The sequence below is a fragment of the Leptinotarsa decemlineata genome, unplaced genomic scaffold, assembly GCF_025532065.1.
Source record: "Leptinotarsa decemlineata unplaced genomic scaffold, Ldec_3_MD MMD2_tig00001393_RagTag_RagTag, whole genome shotgun sequence".
Lineage (NCBI taxonomy): Eukaryota > Metazoa > Arthropoda > Insecta > Coleoptera > Chrysomelidae > Leptinotarsa > Leptinotarsa decemlineata.
This window is the reverse complement of record NW_027412562.1, coordinates 13,414,601-13,430,338: the sequence shown is the minus strand read 5'-3', so window position 1 is coordinate 13,430,338 and position 15,738 is coordinate 13,414,601. Positions and strand designations below refer to the sequence as shown.

The 15,738-nt window shown below is 32.9% G+C and overlaps 1 protein-coding gene across 2 annotated transcripts in view; it reads left to right on the top strand.

The window, feature by feature from the left end:
- Positions 1 to 15,738, top strand: part of LOC111505295 (nephrin) — a 1,173,166-nt gene that overhangs the window by 965,731 nt on the left and 191,697 nt on the right. For both annotated transcript variants that reach the window (XM_074176034.1, XM_074176035.1), the window contains one exon: positions 9,534 to 9,626. In XM_074176034.1, the coding sequence (XP_074032135.1) occupies positions 9,534 to 9,626 (93 nt within the window). The remainder of the gene's footprint in view (positions 1 to 9,533; positions 9,627 to 15,738) is intronic.

Genomic DNA, 15,738 nt, shown 5'->3' with positions numbered 1-15,738 from the left:
AAGTGATTGATCCACCTTCTTCTTTTTCAGTGCGGTCAATGGACTTAGGTCATTCTTGCCCCCCAAATATGAGTTGCAGTCCTCGTAGTTCTGGTTCCCTTTCAGTGGAAGAGCTTCATGAAGCATGAGCTGAATCGATCCCTCTACGAAACCCTTCTTCACTTGGCAGGATCGATCGCAGCTTGAGAAATGGTTCTTATGGAGATTCTGTGGAACATGTTCGTCCTTACGAATCAGTAGAGAATTGTTCTGGAAATGTAGAGGAGAAAATTGGATTGGATAATTTAGGAAACACTTGCTACATGAATAGCATTCATGACGAAGAATTTCAAGAACGAGGTTTAAATGATGAACGAGAACGGGAATGTTTCCTACTTATTCATCAAACTCAAACACCTGTTCATGCAGCTGCAGTTTCGTAAGAATGTATCATTTTTCTCTCCAACCAATGTTCAGGAGTCTTTGGGGCCCACAAGATACTTGTTAGGATAACAAGAGGATTGCTCCGAATTCTTGGGGTTCTTGTTGAATACTCTTACAATAGCAAAATCAGTACACGCGACCGCTCTGGATTGAATGATTCCGTACAGTCCATCTTGTCTTGTGTTTGTTAATCTTTTGCTGGAAAAATCCTCACCAGTTTACTTTGTAGTAAATGTTCAAGAGGTAGTGAAAACTTCTGTGAATTTCTGAAACTTCATCTGGCGTTTCCTAATATGACTAATAACCATTCCGTGAAGAGTTTATTGTTAGATCGTCTGAAAATGGAATTTTTAACAGGTGATGATCGACTGTATTGCCAAACATGCGCAAAAATAACTGATTGTTATAAGAAAACTAGTATAGCTAAGGCACCAATCAATCTAAATGACACTGATGATTTTCAAACAAAACTCAACCTCTGACGGAAGCAAGAAACTCTTTCAAAGGTTGAAATAGATGAACATTTCAATCCAGTAGACCACTATTATAATATTCATGCAGTCATTGTTCAGTGTGGTTCTGGCGTTGAATTTGATCATTATTACGCCTTGGTCAAAGACGAAACGGGCTGTTTCAAGTTTGACGATAGTCGTGTCACGAAGTGTTCTGGCGATGTATTGAATCTATTGGAGCCTCTGAAGACACCCTACATTTTGTTTTATGGAAGAGAGAACATTGGCAGATCAAGATCTTCAGATGATGTGGTGCTGCAGGTTTTTCCTGGTTTTCCTGCAGCTGAAAAAGCAAATGCGCCACTGGAATCAATGAAGTCGCCCCGGAGCGCCAATTAATTTTTATTTTTGTTTTTATTTTTTATCGTTGTTTTATAATTTCACAAATAAAAATATGATGTAATACATACATAAACGTTTTGGAAATAGAAAAAATGTATTATTAAAATATTTGACTAGATTATACATAACATTAAAATGAACAGTTCAAAAATAACTTTACAAATCGCTCAAAGGTGCGAACTCGTTTCCTCCTTTTCATAAAAGAGGATGTATACATCTCCACTCACAAGCGATTTTGGTGAAATTGATGACACTTGTGAATCATTGTGTTCGTGCAACATGCCATTATAAGGATGTCTGCAGAATATTGTATAATGTCCGTTGTAGGTAGACCCACTGTGATTCGAAAGTGCATATAGATTATAGCGAAAAGGAGTCACATTACCTGCTGCATAATTGTTCATATCTGATCCATCTAGAGGAAATTCGATGGCAACATTTAACTTTCCTCTGAATCTTTCTGTCAGAGAAAATCTTTCAAAATGAATAACTAAAATATGGGGAAACTCATGGATCGATAGAGACTTTGTGCATTTTTTTCTTTCTTTGCAACTTGAACACGTCAGTTTTTCATGTCCATCCAAAGTTTCCTCTCTTGTGAAGAAATACAAGCACTGTGATAAACTCAATTGGATAGTTCTCTCTGATATGGGGAGTGACAAATCCCAGAAAGGATCGAAGATTACAGATGAGTGTCCACAATGTGTGCACTCCATCGTGAATTTTAATTGACTAACGAAATTATCTACAATCTTAGAGTTATATGTACTCAAATAAATCAGCCATGACTTTTGTGATTTTTCGCTGTCGCTCAATTTTTCGTTAATCTCCGTTAAAGTCGGTTTAGGTTTCTTAATAATTCCATTAACGTCATCATGTAAACCTTCTAAAAGATAACGAAGGAACTCCTGGGCGTCTTGATACGCATGACCCAGGAATCGAGGAGCAAAACTCTGAATCTGACTTTTTAAGGGGACTGTGTTCACTGCTCTATCAGATGAATTTTCTGACCACAATTCCTTGATAACTTCTGCAAAAGCTTTGATTAAAGCACCCTCCGAACTAGAAATATTAGTTTTTATCGACCTTTTTTTTGGAAGGAGAATAGAAATATTAATATTGATATCTTTCATGTACTCATCTTTTTCAAATATTCCAGTAGCCATGTCGTATTGAATAAACATTGGATTACACTGTTCATGAAACAGGTATTGCCAATATTTTTCAACCCATAAAGCCCAAGGGTTTTGACTGTTGTGTTGTAGCTGTTGGTGATACGTTCGCCACCGCTGTTTTCTTTCCAGTAATCACGGATGCAATGTTCTTCCCATCATTGGACCAACGGAATGAGGAATTTGAAGTTGAATTTCTTGAAACTGAATCAGATATATTCATGGTGGCTTTTTCGAATTTGGGAGAGAAAGATATTTCCAGAACTTGTTTATTTTCCACTGCATCTTCTGAGACAATTGGGAAGTGATCAATCTGCTTACTCCATTTTGCGTTGTTCATAGGAAATTTTGATTTGATTTGTGGGTTCGGGAATATTTCATCTAATTATTGAGTAGACGGAAGAGTACCCAATATCGATGTGGCATTACCCCTTTGGATGCCGATACTGATTATATATTTAATAAAATTAAAAATATTATTAAATATATAAAATATGAGCATTCTACAAATACATGGCATTATCATTAATGGATGAAAATATATCAGTATGTACATCAAAATGTAACTTTCAGTGAAAATATTCGACTTCAAAACAGAACTGAAGTAATGAACAAGGGAGGAGATAAACTAAACTAGTTGTCACAAGTATTTCATTCAACTAGTTATTCATTGATTGACGTGTAATACCACTTCACAGTTTTTAGTTCTACATTATTTTGATACGTTAATGCAGATACAGAAGGACACTTGTAAAGACAATCACAACAGGTGAAAGGTATACATGTGCGTTCCAAGTAAGAAAACCCATGCAGCTTCTCCACTACCTGAAGAGTAGGCAGATAAAGATCTCAATGTGGTAATAGCTTTTCGAAAATCGCTGAAAAGTCGAAGACGCGGTTCAAATACACTTATAGAAAGTATATTTGGATGAACAGCAGAACGGAAGTGTATCCTAATAACACAAGTTTTTCCAATATTTCAATATTAGAAATATTTCAAATATCCTCATAATCTCCAGGGGAACGCTTCAACAAACAAAGTTGAGACCTATTGTTTTTGAGTTGGCCATGTCAAAAACAGTAGGTCTTCACTGATGATAAAATTTTCGAAATATGGGAATGATTTATATAGCAGTTTGAATACTCACAAATTCACAATGGATATTCGAAAAATGTTTCTTTTCGAGTTATGCATAATTCTAGTCTACCAATAATTTTCCTTCAAACTTCAACTAAAGTTGAGCTTGTAATGTCTCCTGATGTCGTTGGTTTCTCTCGATAGACCTTTACTTCAACATATCTCCATAGATAGAAATCTAGGGAAGTGAGGTCTGGAGATCGTGTTGGCCATTAAATTGGGCAATTTCTTCGAAACTTTCCATTTCTACGCCACCTGTTCAAAACCTCCTTACAGGGTTTGTGTGTTGGTAATATAACTTTTGCCTTGTAGCAGTCAGTATATTCTTCAATAATTGTGATAATTTATTTCGAAGGTCTATCAAAGAAATATGGTCCCATGATCTGATCGCCATTTATTCCCCCAAACATTTATCGAACACCTGTTTTGGTTTTTGACTTATTTCATCCAATGGGGCATCTCTGTTGAGGAGTAGTGCATATTATGTGTATTTACCATGCCATTACTTTTGAATGTGGACCTATCAGAAAACAGGACATACTTCAAAACATTTAGTTCTTCGCTAAACGAATTCAATGATTCTCCGCAATAAGGAACTCTGGTATCATGATCCATTTCATAGAGTCCGTGATATGACTCAATGGGCTTGTTTCATGCTATGGAAAATGATACTGGTTTGCTTATAAACTGATCTAGTTAGGGGTATATTATACTTATCAAGCCTAATCGGTCCCAAAATCTCTTTATTTTTGCAGAAAAAAGAAAAATTTGAAAAGCAAGAATTTAAATTGGCCGCATGTCTGTTGACCAATAAAATTGATCGTGTCTAGAGCGGAGTTGCCAAGGGTATTGATTTTTAATATCGAATCACAGATCTAGTGATACAATTTGACAGACGCCATTTTTGTTGTTATTGTTGTCAACTCGGTGTGAATACAACCGTTACAATTATATAATTATAGAACGTTTTTTTTTGTAAGGAGTAGGTCTCATCGGATACCTATTTTGCTGCATTTTCCGTGTCATTAGTTTACATTCCGAAAAATATTTTTTCAGGTTATTTTTGGATTGATATGTTCTGTTCTACATTTCACTGTACATATTTTTGCTTCTCTTTTCAATCACCTTACTGCTCCTTGGCCAAGATTAAATAAAAATTAAATCAAAACTTTCCATCCTCCGATAAAAGACAAAGTCTGAAATGAATGTCATATGAATAAAAGGGGCCTACTAAATATACCACCTACTGTTTTAATTTTTCATTCTGCATTTCGGTATCAAAGTATTGCAAATTTTTCAAGTGAAATTTATCGATCATTTCAAAATCGACTCTTGGTAAGTTGTCGGAAGTCAGCTTTAACAAAACTAGGTTCAACATCCATTTTGAAATTATTTTTTAACAAAAATACGAAATTTGTGGAAACCATTGACATTAGAAAGAGCACATTGTCGCATACACTACAGAGGGCGCTGGCTGACTAGATGACAATATGGCTAATATACCAGTAACGTTAAATTTATTATTTTTTGGTGGGTGGCATAAATGCATAATTGGTTTATTTTATTAGGGTTCATGAGCATTCGAAAACCATTTGAAAATTCAGCTCGTTTAATTCTATTTAGAATTATATTTAGATATAACTTGTACTATATCAGTTATCAAGGCAAATATCATTGTCTATATCTATGCCTAATTCGTGGATTCGAGCGATCTTATTATTGTATATTTATTTGTTTGCAGGCTTTTTTTATGAAAAAAATATGAATGAATAATTACAGAAAGTTTTAATTGATCGTTCATTTTCTCAGGAAAATGGGGTAACCATATCACAATTTATTGGTTTATTCGGCATTGAAAATGTATGTCATATCGGATCCATTCTGCTTGTTTTCGCAACATTGAGTTTCAACTTTTTCTTAGCTGACAGCTCGCGTAGAAATAATTCGTTTTTTCATCGAGTTTAGTTTGTGTATGTTGTGAAAGTGTCTAATAGATATATTTGAATATTAATATGGTGCTGATTTTAATTTTGCGGAAAGGCACAAGAAAACAGGAAGCGCATTGGTTTATAAGTGAGTTATTTCATATAATGAGTTTAGGTTCCTAAAGGATAAAATGATGAAAAAAAAATTGGTGAAAGTATTGAAAAGAAAGAACTACAATCCTTCTACTCTTCCAAGACTTTATGAAAATCATTTAAAAAGTGACTATAAATGAAAGGGGAACGAAAATATTGAATTTTGATGATAGAGTTTTTTATTTCAACTTCAAGTATTCTTCACAGAAAGTATTATCCGGAGTCAATCTTGTTACTCAAAGTATGAAACAAAATCAATTGAATTTTATTTTATGATTAATGGTATTATTACCTCAGAAGATTTTGTTGGATCAGTTCGAGTACAATCAATTCTGTCTATACTTGATACAATATATTGTTGTATGATACAATGTATTCTTCTCAAGTTTTAGAAGATTCAACAGATTACCTAAGCGAGCCTATAACGCTTGAATTTAGTAGCTATATTAGAAAGAGGTATGTATGTAGGAATCGTTTTTTCTTATGATAAATTGCAGTTGTACAGATTAAGGATGATAGAATAAATTGAATATTTGAAATGATTCTTCAATCCAGTTTGCTATATATTATTAAATAATGCATAAAATCATAGTTTAGGTAAATATTTTGTGATCTTTCGACTTTGTGTACTGATTTTAGATATATAACTTATTTGCAAACATGATTTTTCGTGTACATTTTATTCCATGTGGAGAATTTTTCATTAATTAAAACGTTAACGGGTTCATATTCACTCCCATAATCAATTAATTAAATTAATAATTATAGGTTTCCTGAATTTTACGATTTGGCAATGTTGATTATTTCTATTGTTCCTATTGGTCAATCGAACAAGAAGCGGGAATAGGGGCGTGACGTCACCACCCTACCACATACGATTTTCAATAATAAATTACGGGAAAACTACGGTACTTAGAGAGATGAAACAAAGTGCACTGTTTTTCAATTTAAAAGTGAACTATAAATAAAAAATCATGAAACAGGTTCATTCAGTATGGATGAACATGCTTCAAGGAAGTATGACTTATATCCAAGTCTGTTGCAATTTCCCTCGTACGTACATGATGATTTTCAACTGCTGAACTCATCAGCGCTAAATATTTTCCTTCATTTACTGCAATTGTATTTAGTACGTCTTTTCTCATGCTTGACACTGCCTGTTTCCTCAAATCTTCCTATAACCCTTCGAACTATTTGGTCGTATATACCTTGAGTTAGCATATCGAACAGTATACATTCTACTGGCTAATATACAATTTCTATCATATCCATCCAAAATTTAGAACATATTCATCATTTCTGCGGTGGACAATTTCATTTCGAGAAAAGAAAATAGTCGAATTCTATCATGAATTCACCTGCTCAATAATTATATGTCAAGTTGATGACAATTCTAATAACATTCGAATGTTCCAAAGGTAATTTGATATAACTAAAATGATCTACATTCCCATTAGATGGTTTATAAGCTACTCTCAGCCAATAGAATAATCTGCAGTACAATATGCTGATACAATGGAGCAGAGACAGTATAAAGCACAATGAGTAAACAGAACATGGAATCAAATTCCCTATGGCCACAATGTAGTGTGGGGTCATATGTTCAAACATTTAACGATACTTCTTGTGGTACATATCTTTATGTATGAATTTTCATTATTCTTTCTCATTATTATATTTTCGCCTTCGTCCATGTTATTTCTCATATCACCAGTATCTCATAGAGTATACCGTTCCATGTTTGCTTAGGTCTATCTTTTTTTTTCTCTCATTTATTTTCGCTTCCGATGTTTTTAACCTATCTTATATTCGTCATTATCTGTCCTCACCAACTCAGTAGCCTTGTTTCGATTAAATTCAGCACTGATTTCATTTCCAAGTCTTCCCTAAGTTTCGTCTTTCAGTTTTTTTTTCATGACACTTCTAACTAATGTAAGACACCTACATTTTAACGCCTGTAATTTGTTCTTATGCCGTTGTATTAGTACCTAGGACTCGCAACGCAATGTTAGGACAGTCTCTATATCGACTTGAATACATTAACTTTTGTTTATAGATGTATTGTTAATTGTGCAATGAAGCTCAATTGTTTTCTCTATCCAGGTATCAATTTTATCCACTTCTTTTCCATTGTGATCTATATCTACACCCAAATTCTCAAGAGTTTTCACTTGTTCAATATTTAAGTACTCCAGTTGTATATTTATATTTGCCTGTTCACCTATTGGCATGACTTTTGTTTTGATTATAGTTATTGTCATTACATTTTTTTGTAGAATTTTGTTATTTCCGGTGTCATTTGCAGAAGATTTTTCTGAGATGTCTACCCCTATACCCAACATGTAGCTTTTCCATTTTGGTCGAACACTCCCTAATTATTTCGTCTAAATACACTGTGAATAATGCTGGACTCCACCTTGCCTTAATGCTTCCTGTGTTAAGAAAGTTTCACATTTTCTGTTGTTGCTTATGATACAGGTAATGTTATCCTAGTAAATGTGTTCATTATTTAGATAACTTTACTGTTTATTTTTCTTTTTTCTGAAATATTCCATAATTTTCATCATGGTACTTTATTGAATGCCTTTTCTAGGTCTATAAAGGCTATGCACATTTTCCTCTCTTGTTGTTGGATTAAAGGCAAATGTCAAATCGAAATATACTTTATTGTCAAAAAACTCTTGTTCTGTTGACATATTAAAATATGCACGTACAGAAATAAAATATATACATATACATTTATCAATTATGAATTGTATTCAATAGAATAAGTGTCAAAAAATAAATAAAATATCAATCATAAAATGTTATTTGAACATTTTGTCAATTTTACAACTTATAATTTAACAATCTAATCGAGTATCCTATACAGTACCCACAATAAAGGACAGATGACAGTTCACAATTTCACTGGAAGTTATCATTGTGAAATTCTTGCAAACTATAATAGGGTCTGCTCGCGAGGTTTTTTGTGTATTTTCCAAAGCTGTCAATACTATCGTGGCTATTTCTAAAATGAGACGGTAAGTGGTTATACATTTCAACATTTATAGAAAATGGAGTCCTTTACTAGGGATGAAGAAGGCAATGGTAATTCAAAATTATTTTTAGATTTTTGGCGAGTGCTATGACACGAAGAAATATATTGAAATTTTGACCTATGTTGGTGTATAAGACACGCAGTTACCATCACAAAGAGAGCCACAACTGTCAATATATTTTTCTCTGCAAATAACTGCCTACATGAATTGCGCGGTCCTAGTTTGAACACATATCTAATGCCTCTCTTATGCAGTTCAAGTTCTGAATCTAGCAGACTAGAGTGACATACCCCAGAAAGGAATGGCATATCTCAGTTGAGATTCAATTAATGCATAATATGCGTTCATAGCCGTGGCAGTACTAAGTTTTCTTTGAAATAATTCTCATTGCATAGCACCCTGAGGAGATTTTATTCTTCAATTGGTTGACGTGTGCTTCAAACTTGAATTTACCGTCAATATAAAGGCTCAAAAATTTTGTGCAATCTTTATTCTAAATATTCCCATTTTCTAGAGTACATTTGAAAGTTACTATATTTGTTTTTTCTATATTAAAATAGAGAAGATTCGAGTCGCACCAAGTCTTGATTACATTTATGTCTTGGATTATGTTGATTCGACTTCGTTTTTCACTTAAAGATGAAAAAAATGCTGTATAAAACTATGTTACAACGCATATTGTGACTTTCCTGTTTCCTGTCTTTTGTACCGAGGCCATCCGCATAATGTCTTGCGGCTGAAAGTCGTTTCCGAGCGTACATTTGCGATTTCCATTTGCATAACCGACGGAGATGTTTCGTTTTAATTGATCAGGGAACTGATTTCAGGTGCACCGCGTATGGTGGCTTCGAGATGGAGAGCGGTTGCTCAGCAACGGGACTGCCGGCATCATCGTCAGCAATCAGACGCTCGTTCTGCAGGTGAGTGATATTTGTTTACTTTTAAGTACTGCTGAAAAGAGCCGAAGGGGATTTACTTGGTTTCGATATAATTTTCACTGTGAGGTATTTTTCGAAGTACTCATGTTCGCACATGGAAAATATTCAATCAAATATCTTTCCTGAAAAAAAGCTTTCGAGTAACACTTCATTGTGAGATTTTCACTGAACAGTTTACAAAACCATTATAGGTGTTTCGCTATGCAACGGCTTCTTCAACAGTTTGAATCATATGACCTACCTACTTAACGACTGATCATTCTACCTGAGTTCCTATGAAATTTGATCAAAAATTTCAACATCATTTAGGAAAATGTGATAGACATGTGATAAACTAATTACCAATTTCCACAGTAGGAAACAGATTCAGAAAAGGAGAAGAATTCAATTCTAGTTGATCATTCAGTAGTTTTTCAGAATTCACAAATATATCAATATTCAATATTGGTTTTTTTTGTTTATAACCTTCACCAGTCTGACAAAATCGAAGCATAGTTAATAGAGAATAAGCTAGAGTGTAGTAAAGGGTAAACTGAAAAGTTTAATCCGAAAATTTACGGCGTGATATAAAATACTGAAAAGTACAATTAGTCAGCCTACAAATCGAAAAAATCAAATGAAAATATTAAATATTTATACTTAGCTTTCTTAAGTGGTGGACGTTTCGGAAAACAATCCTTTTCTGATTTCGAAACCTGAAATTCACTATAAAAATCTCGCCCCAAACTGTGATAGTGATAATTGCTTTTAACTTGTGTCAGAATAATAATTTCTTTTTTTGACTTGTGTCAAAAGAAATTAGAACTCGTGTCATGTGTTATGAATATGACAAGTTACTGACTAATTGGACTTTGCAGTATTTTATATTACGCAGTAACTTTATGGGGTGAACTTTCCAAATTACAGCCCTTCATTACACTTCAGCAGATTCTCTATTCATTTAGCTTTCATTTTTTAAGATTATGAAAGATAATAAACCCAAAAAAGTATACAAAATTTAAATTTCTAATTACTCGAAAAGATTAGAGTTTCAATCCTTTTTCTTTCAAATGTTATATACAGGGCTATTCAAATTCGTTTCTGTACATGGGGATCTCGTAAACGATAAGAGATAGAGTGTGAGTTAAATCGTGGCAAAGTTACGTATTTCAGAGACCTATTCAATGATGTGAAAAAAGCGAATATTGCTCTTTTGGTTCTGGAGATATACAGGATAAACCAAAAAATCCCAAATTATTTTTTTGACTATATCTTCTTCATTCGCAGATATATTGACACTTGATATGGGCTATCAGAATATGTCCATGAATCTTTTATATAGGGTGTCATCTAACTTGGGCCACCCCCATCATTGAATTTTTAAATACTGACCTGTATTTTTTGTTGTAGTTTTTATCGTCGACGTCCACTTCATACTGACAAGTCAAATTCAATTTTATATTTCGGGATGTTTCGGTAATATTTGATTATAATTCTGTGAATTATTTCCTTTTAAATTACGGTCCTGGAAATTGGTTGACTGAGTTGAATAAAAATACAATAACAACTGTCATGTCTCCCTATGTACGGTAGAGTTTTTCAAATGTTATTTTTTCATTTTTAGGTACCTACCTATTCATATTTTTTCATATTTCCATTGCTTTGATCGTTTTCTATAATGAACTTCCAATTAGAAAACCTTTTATGATCATCTGAAACATATCTACATGAAAAATATATTTGATAAACAGAAAAAAAATGATAGCAATAATAACATCCGAAACGAACACTATAATTGTAATGAAAATTTTAAATGAAGTAATTTATATACCCAAAAAAATTAATGCCGCAATAAATGTTCGAATTGGAGTCCTTCCATTTCGAGAAATTTTTGAACTCGGTTTTTCATATTATTTATTGCCCTCAATACACTCATTTGCTACATTTTGCGAAATCATTCAAAATTCTCAATCTCGATTCTTCCACATTTTCTATCTCTCTGCCAGCGTAAATCCTATTTCTCAATGTCCCCTATAGAAAAATGTCCAAAATAGTGAGATCTGGTGATTTTGCAGGCAATCTTATTGACCCATTATTTGTCTCGAAATGGAAGGACTGCAATTCGAACATTTATTGCGCCATTAATTTTTTTGGGTATATAAATTACTTCATTTCAATTTTCATTACAGTTATAGTGTTCGTTTCGGATGTTATTATTGCTATCATTTCTTTTTCTGCTTATTAAAACACATATAATATATATTTGATGTAGATATGTTTCAGATATTCATATAAGGTTTTCTTATTCAAAGTTCATTGTAGAAAACGCTCAGAGCAATGGAAATATGAAAAAATATGAATAGGTACCTAATAATGAAAAAAAAAAACTCTCGAAAACCTCTATGGTACATAGGGAGACGTGAAAGTTCCTATTATGTTTTTATTTAACTCAGTCAACCAATTTCCAGGGCCGTAATTTAAAAGGGAATAATTCACCCAATTATAAACAAATACAACTCAAACATCCCGAAATATAAAATAAAATTTATTCTCTCAGTATGAAGTGAACGTCTACGATCCAAAAACTACAACAAAAAATACAGGTCCGTATTTAAAAAGTCAAAGATGGGGGTGGCCCAAGTCAGATGACACCCTACATAAAAGATTTAGGGACATATTCTGATAGACCACATCAAGTTCCAGTAGCAAAATGTGGACAGATTTTCCATATGTCTGCGAATAAAGAAGATATAGGCAAAAAAATTATTTGGGATGTTTTGGATTTTCCTGTATAGCTCCAGATTTTTTCACATTATTGAATAGGTCTCTAAAATACGCAACTTTGCTACAATACAAGCGACACTCTATATCTTATCGTTTACGAGATCCCCATGTACAGAAACGAATTTGAATAGCCCTGTATATAACTCAATCTTTTAGAGTGCTTAGGAATTGATAGATTTGAGAATTTTGAAAATGTACAGAATGACGCTATAGAACTGAATTATTCTCTTTAGAATCGGTTTTCTTATATGAAAATTGGTGATCAATTTATTATATATCCTTTTCTTTCATGATTTTTTTATATAAAGCTCAAATTATATGAAGCTCAAACAATATAAAGCTCTGTGCATATAATAATACTAATAATAAAACTACTTTATTACCTTTCAGACAAAAATTACATTGTATGGTTATCGTCAAGCCTATATAACTACATTTAGCACATGGTACTGTGTTACATGGCAACATTCAGATACTAAAATAAGATAAATAAAATGCAGAAAGGCAACGGAAATGCACTTTAATGAGCTGATGGAACATTTTCATGAATTGCAGTTTAGTAAACTGACCAGTGAAAATCTCACAGAAAAGAGTTATTCGAATGAATTGTGTATTTTCATCAAGTAGCGACCAATTCCATCACATATCTGAAGAAACTTTCAATAATGTCTTCTCGTATCCCCTAGAAAAACTGTTGAGGATGAGAGTTGAAAAATATTCATGTTACTGTGATGAAAAACGCAAAAATGAGTATAACCAATACAAATATCTGGAAATAAATTTCAAATGAGTACTTGATTTATTCTTCCTTCTTTCGAATATTTGCCACGTTTAGCTGGAGAAGTAGAAAGCCTAGGTATATGATTTTTTCACAAACCCATCCTTCTTGAAAAAATCACCTATTTAGTTCAATGAAATTTGTTTATATACTTAAAATTGAAAAATTTTGCACAAATTAGTTGACGATCGCTTAGTTGAGTATATGCAGACGAAAATCATATTATATGATCGTAATAGGATCAGATTCCGCCCAGATATTCTCAACATAAACATACACTCACTATGCATTTTCCTCGGAAAAATGAAGACATTTTCTTGCATGAGAATTAATTATCACGTTTCAATAAATTTATTGGTATATTGAGTACTAGCGACCCGACCAGGTTTTACACGTTTTCAAAGAAAATAGTCCACCAGCAGCTGTAATTATATATCAGGACGAGTCTCACTCAGAGAGGACCTGTAGAAGTGACAATTGGGTGAACATTCTGCATATCAATATTCAAAGTTTTGCGAAAAAAATTGATGAGTTATCACCCGAAAACGATTGTGGATACTAACAATCGAAACGTCGTGACAACTTGGTTTGAAGTCTTTTAATTTTTATTTCTATTTTTAATTTTTTGTTATTGATAACTTTCAATTTTCTGCTTTTATTAATATTTCAATTTTAATTTTTTGGTTGTTGTTTGGTTTTATGTTATTTCTTTGTAATTTCAGTTTTTTTGTTCGAATAAAATTGTTATTTTCTGTTGACCTTTTTAATATTTTTTCAGGAATTTCAAATCAATTTATATTATATTAGACAATGGAAGTCCGAACTGATAAGATTCTTTTATTTTTAAGTGATAACAAGTATTCAGTTCTGTGTTTTAGTGAGCATTGGCTGACTGAGATCTATTTAAAATTGGTTAACCTTCAATATTATTGTCTTGCAACTAGTTTTTGTAGAAAAACTGGGTTGAATGGTGGAGTAGCTATATTTGTTGGAGAAAACATCGTAAACAAACCTATTGACGTGAGTAATTTCAGTTGCAAATTTCATGCAGAATTTTGTAACATATGACCTATCATATGAATTGTGCTATAATTGCTGTATATAGATCATCTAAATATGGTGATTTGAATATTTTTCTACATTATTTGAGAGACCTACCAGAGATATTATTGGACAAATATAAAAATATATTTTTGATGGGCGATTTCAATATTAACTTCAATGGCAATGGGTCCGATCTAATAGATATGTCACAAATTATCAGCTCGTTTGGTCTCAAAGTAACGATAAGTGATTATACAAGATGTGATCAAAGAACGAAAAATGAGACATGTATTGACAATATTCTTACGAATGTTGATGGTACATTTTATGAAGTTGGTACAGTTGAGACAGGCCTGTCATATCATAGGGGGCAATTCATAAAAGTTCTTGGAGAAAACTCTAAATGCTCAAAGAGAGTTCTCAGACGCAAATTCCCAACATTAGCATCGATCAAGTTCAAACGGGAATTTCAGCTAATTAATTGGGATTCTTTTTCAAATACGATATCACAACTGATATTGATTCTTTCGGATAATACTTTCTGAACATTTCAGTTAATTTTTGTGATAAACATTTTCCTATGGTTGAAAAGGTTGAAAAAAAACCTTCGAAAAAATTCGTCAATGAATACTTGAAAAAATGCGTAATACTTTATCGTCTCTGAAAATTATCAGAGATACAACTGAGTCTGACAAGGATGAACAGGCTCATAAAGTTTTCAGGAGAAAATATCGAAAGTGTATAGAGCAAACGAAAAAAGACTCTTATGATGAATGTATTCATTTATCTGACAACAAAAACAGGGATAGTTGGAATAAGTTGATGAATCATGGGAGAAACAAAATTAGAAATGGAACTTTGACTTCAAACATAACCCCTGTTAGTTGTTGAAACATCTGACGCAGAATGAATCTGTTAAAAACACTTTTCTACGCCAGAACAAAAATTCTGACTCTCGACGCGTGTTTTGTTAAAGAAGGTATCATCATCAGGTGGTTTCTGCTAACACTGTCATCTCCCGATGGTGTCAACAATTTGTTAGCAAAACGCGCGTCAAGAGACAATATTTTTGTTCTGATGTAGGAAAATTGTTCATGACATTTTGAACCTCAATGATGAAACCAGTAGGTAGGTACTCATCAGGAGTTCAAATAATACTGTTAATACTTGATAGGCTTTGCACTCTGATGCATTCACACCTCTATTGAAAAACCAATTCGGTATACCTCTGAAAATTCTATAGGTACACAAACGTTGCATCAAATTAGGTCAATTGGCAGTGATGTCAGTTGCTTATTGATTATGGATAACTCTAAATTACTTCATTCGCGTACAAGCATACAAAACACTATGCAGTATGTGTCACATCGGGCTTTCATTATAAGTTTCATACAAAGGTGGAAAGTTGTCAGTATAACATTTTCAGATATCAATGCACTGACAATTTTTGAAATATTATTCAATATACAGAAATGTTATCCATTGCTTTCCTTATTCAAATCAGTTTAG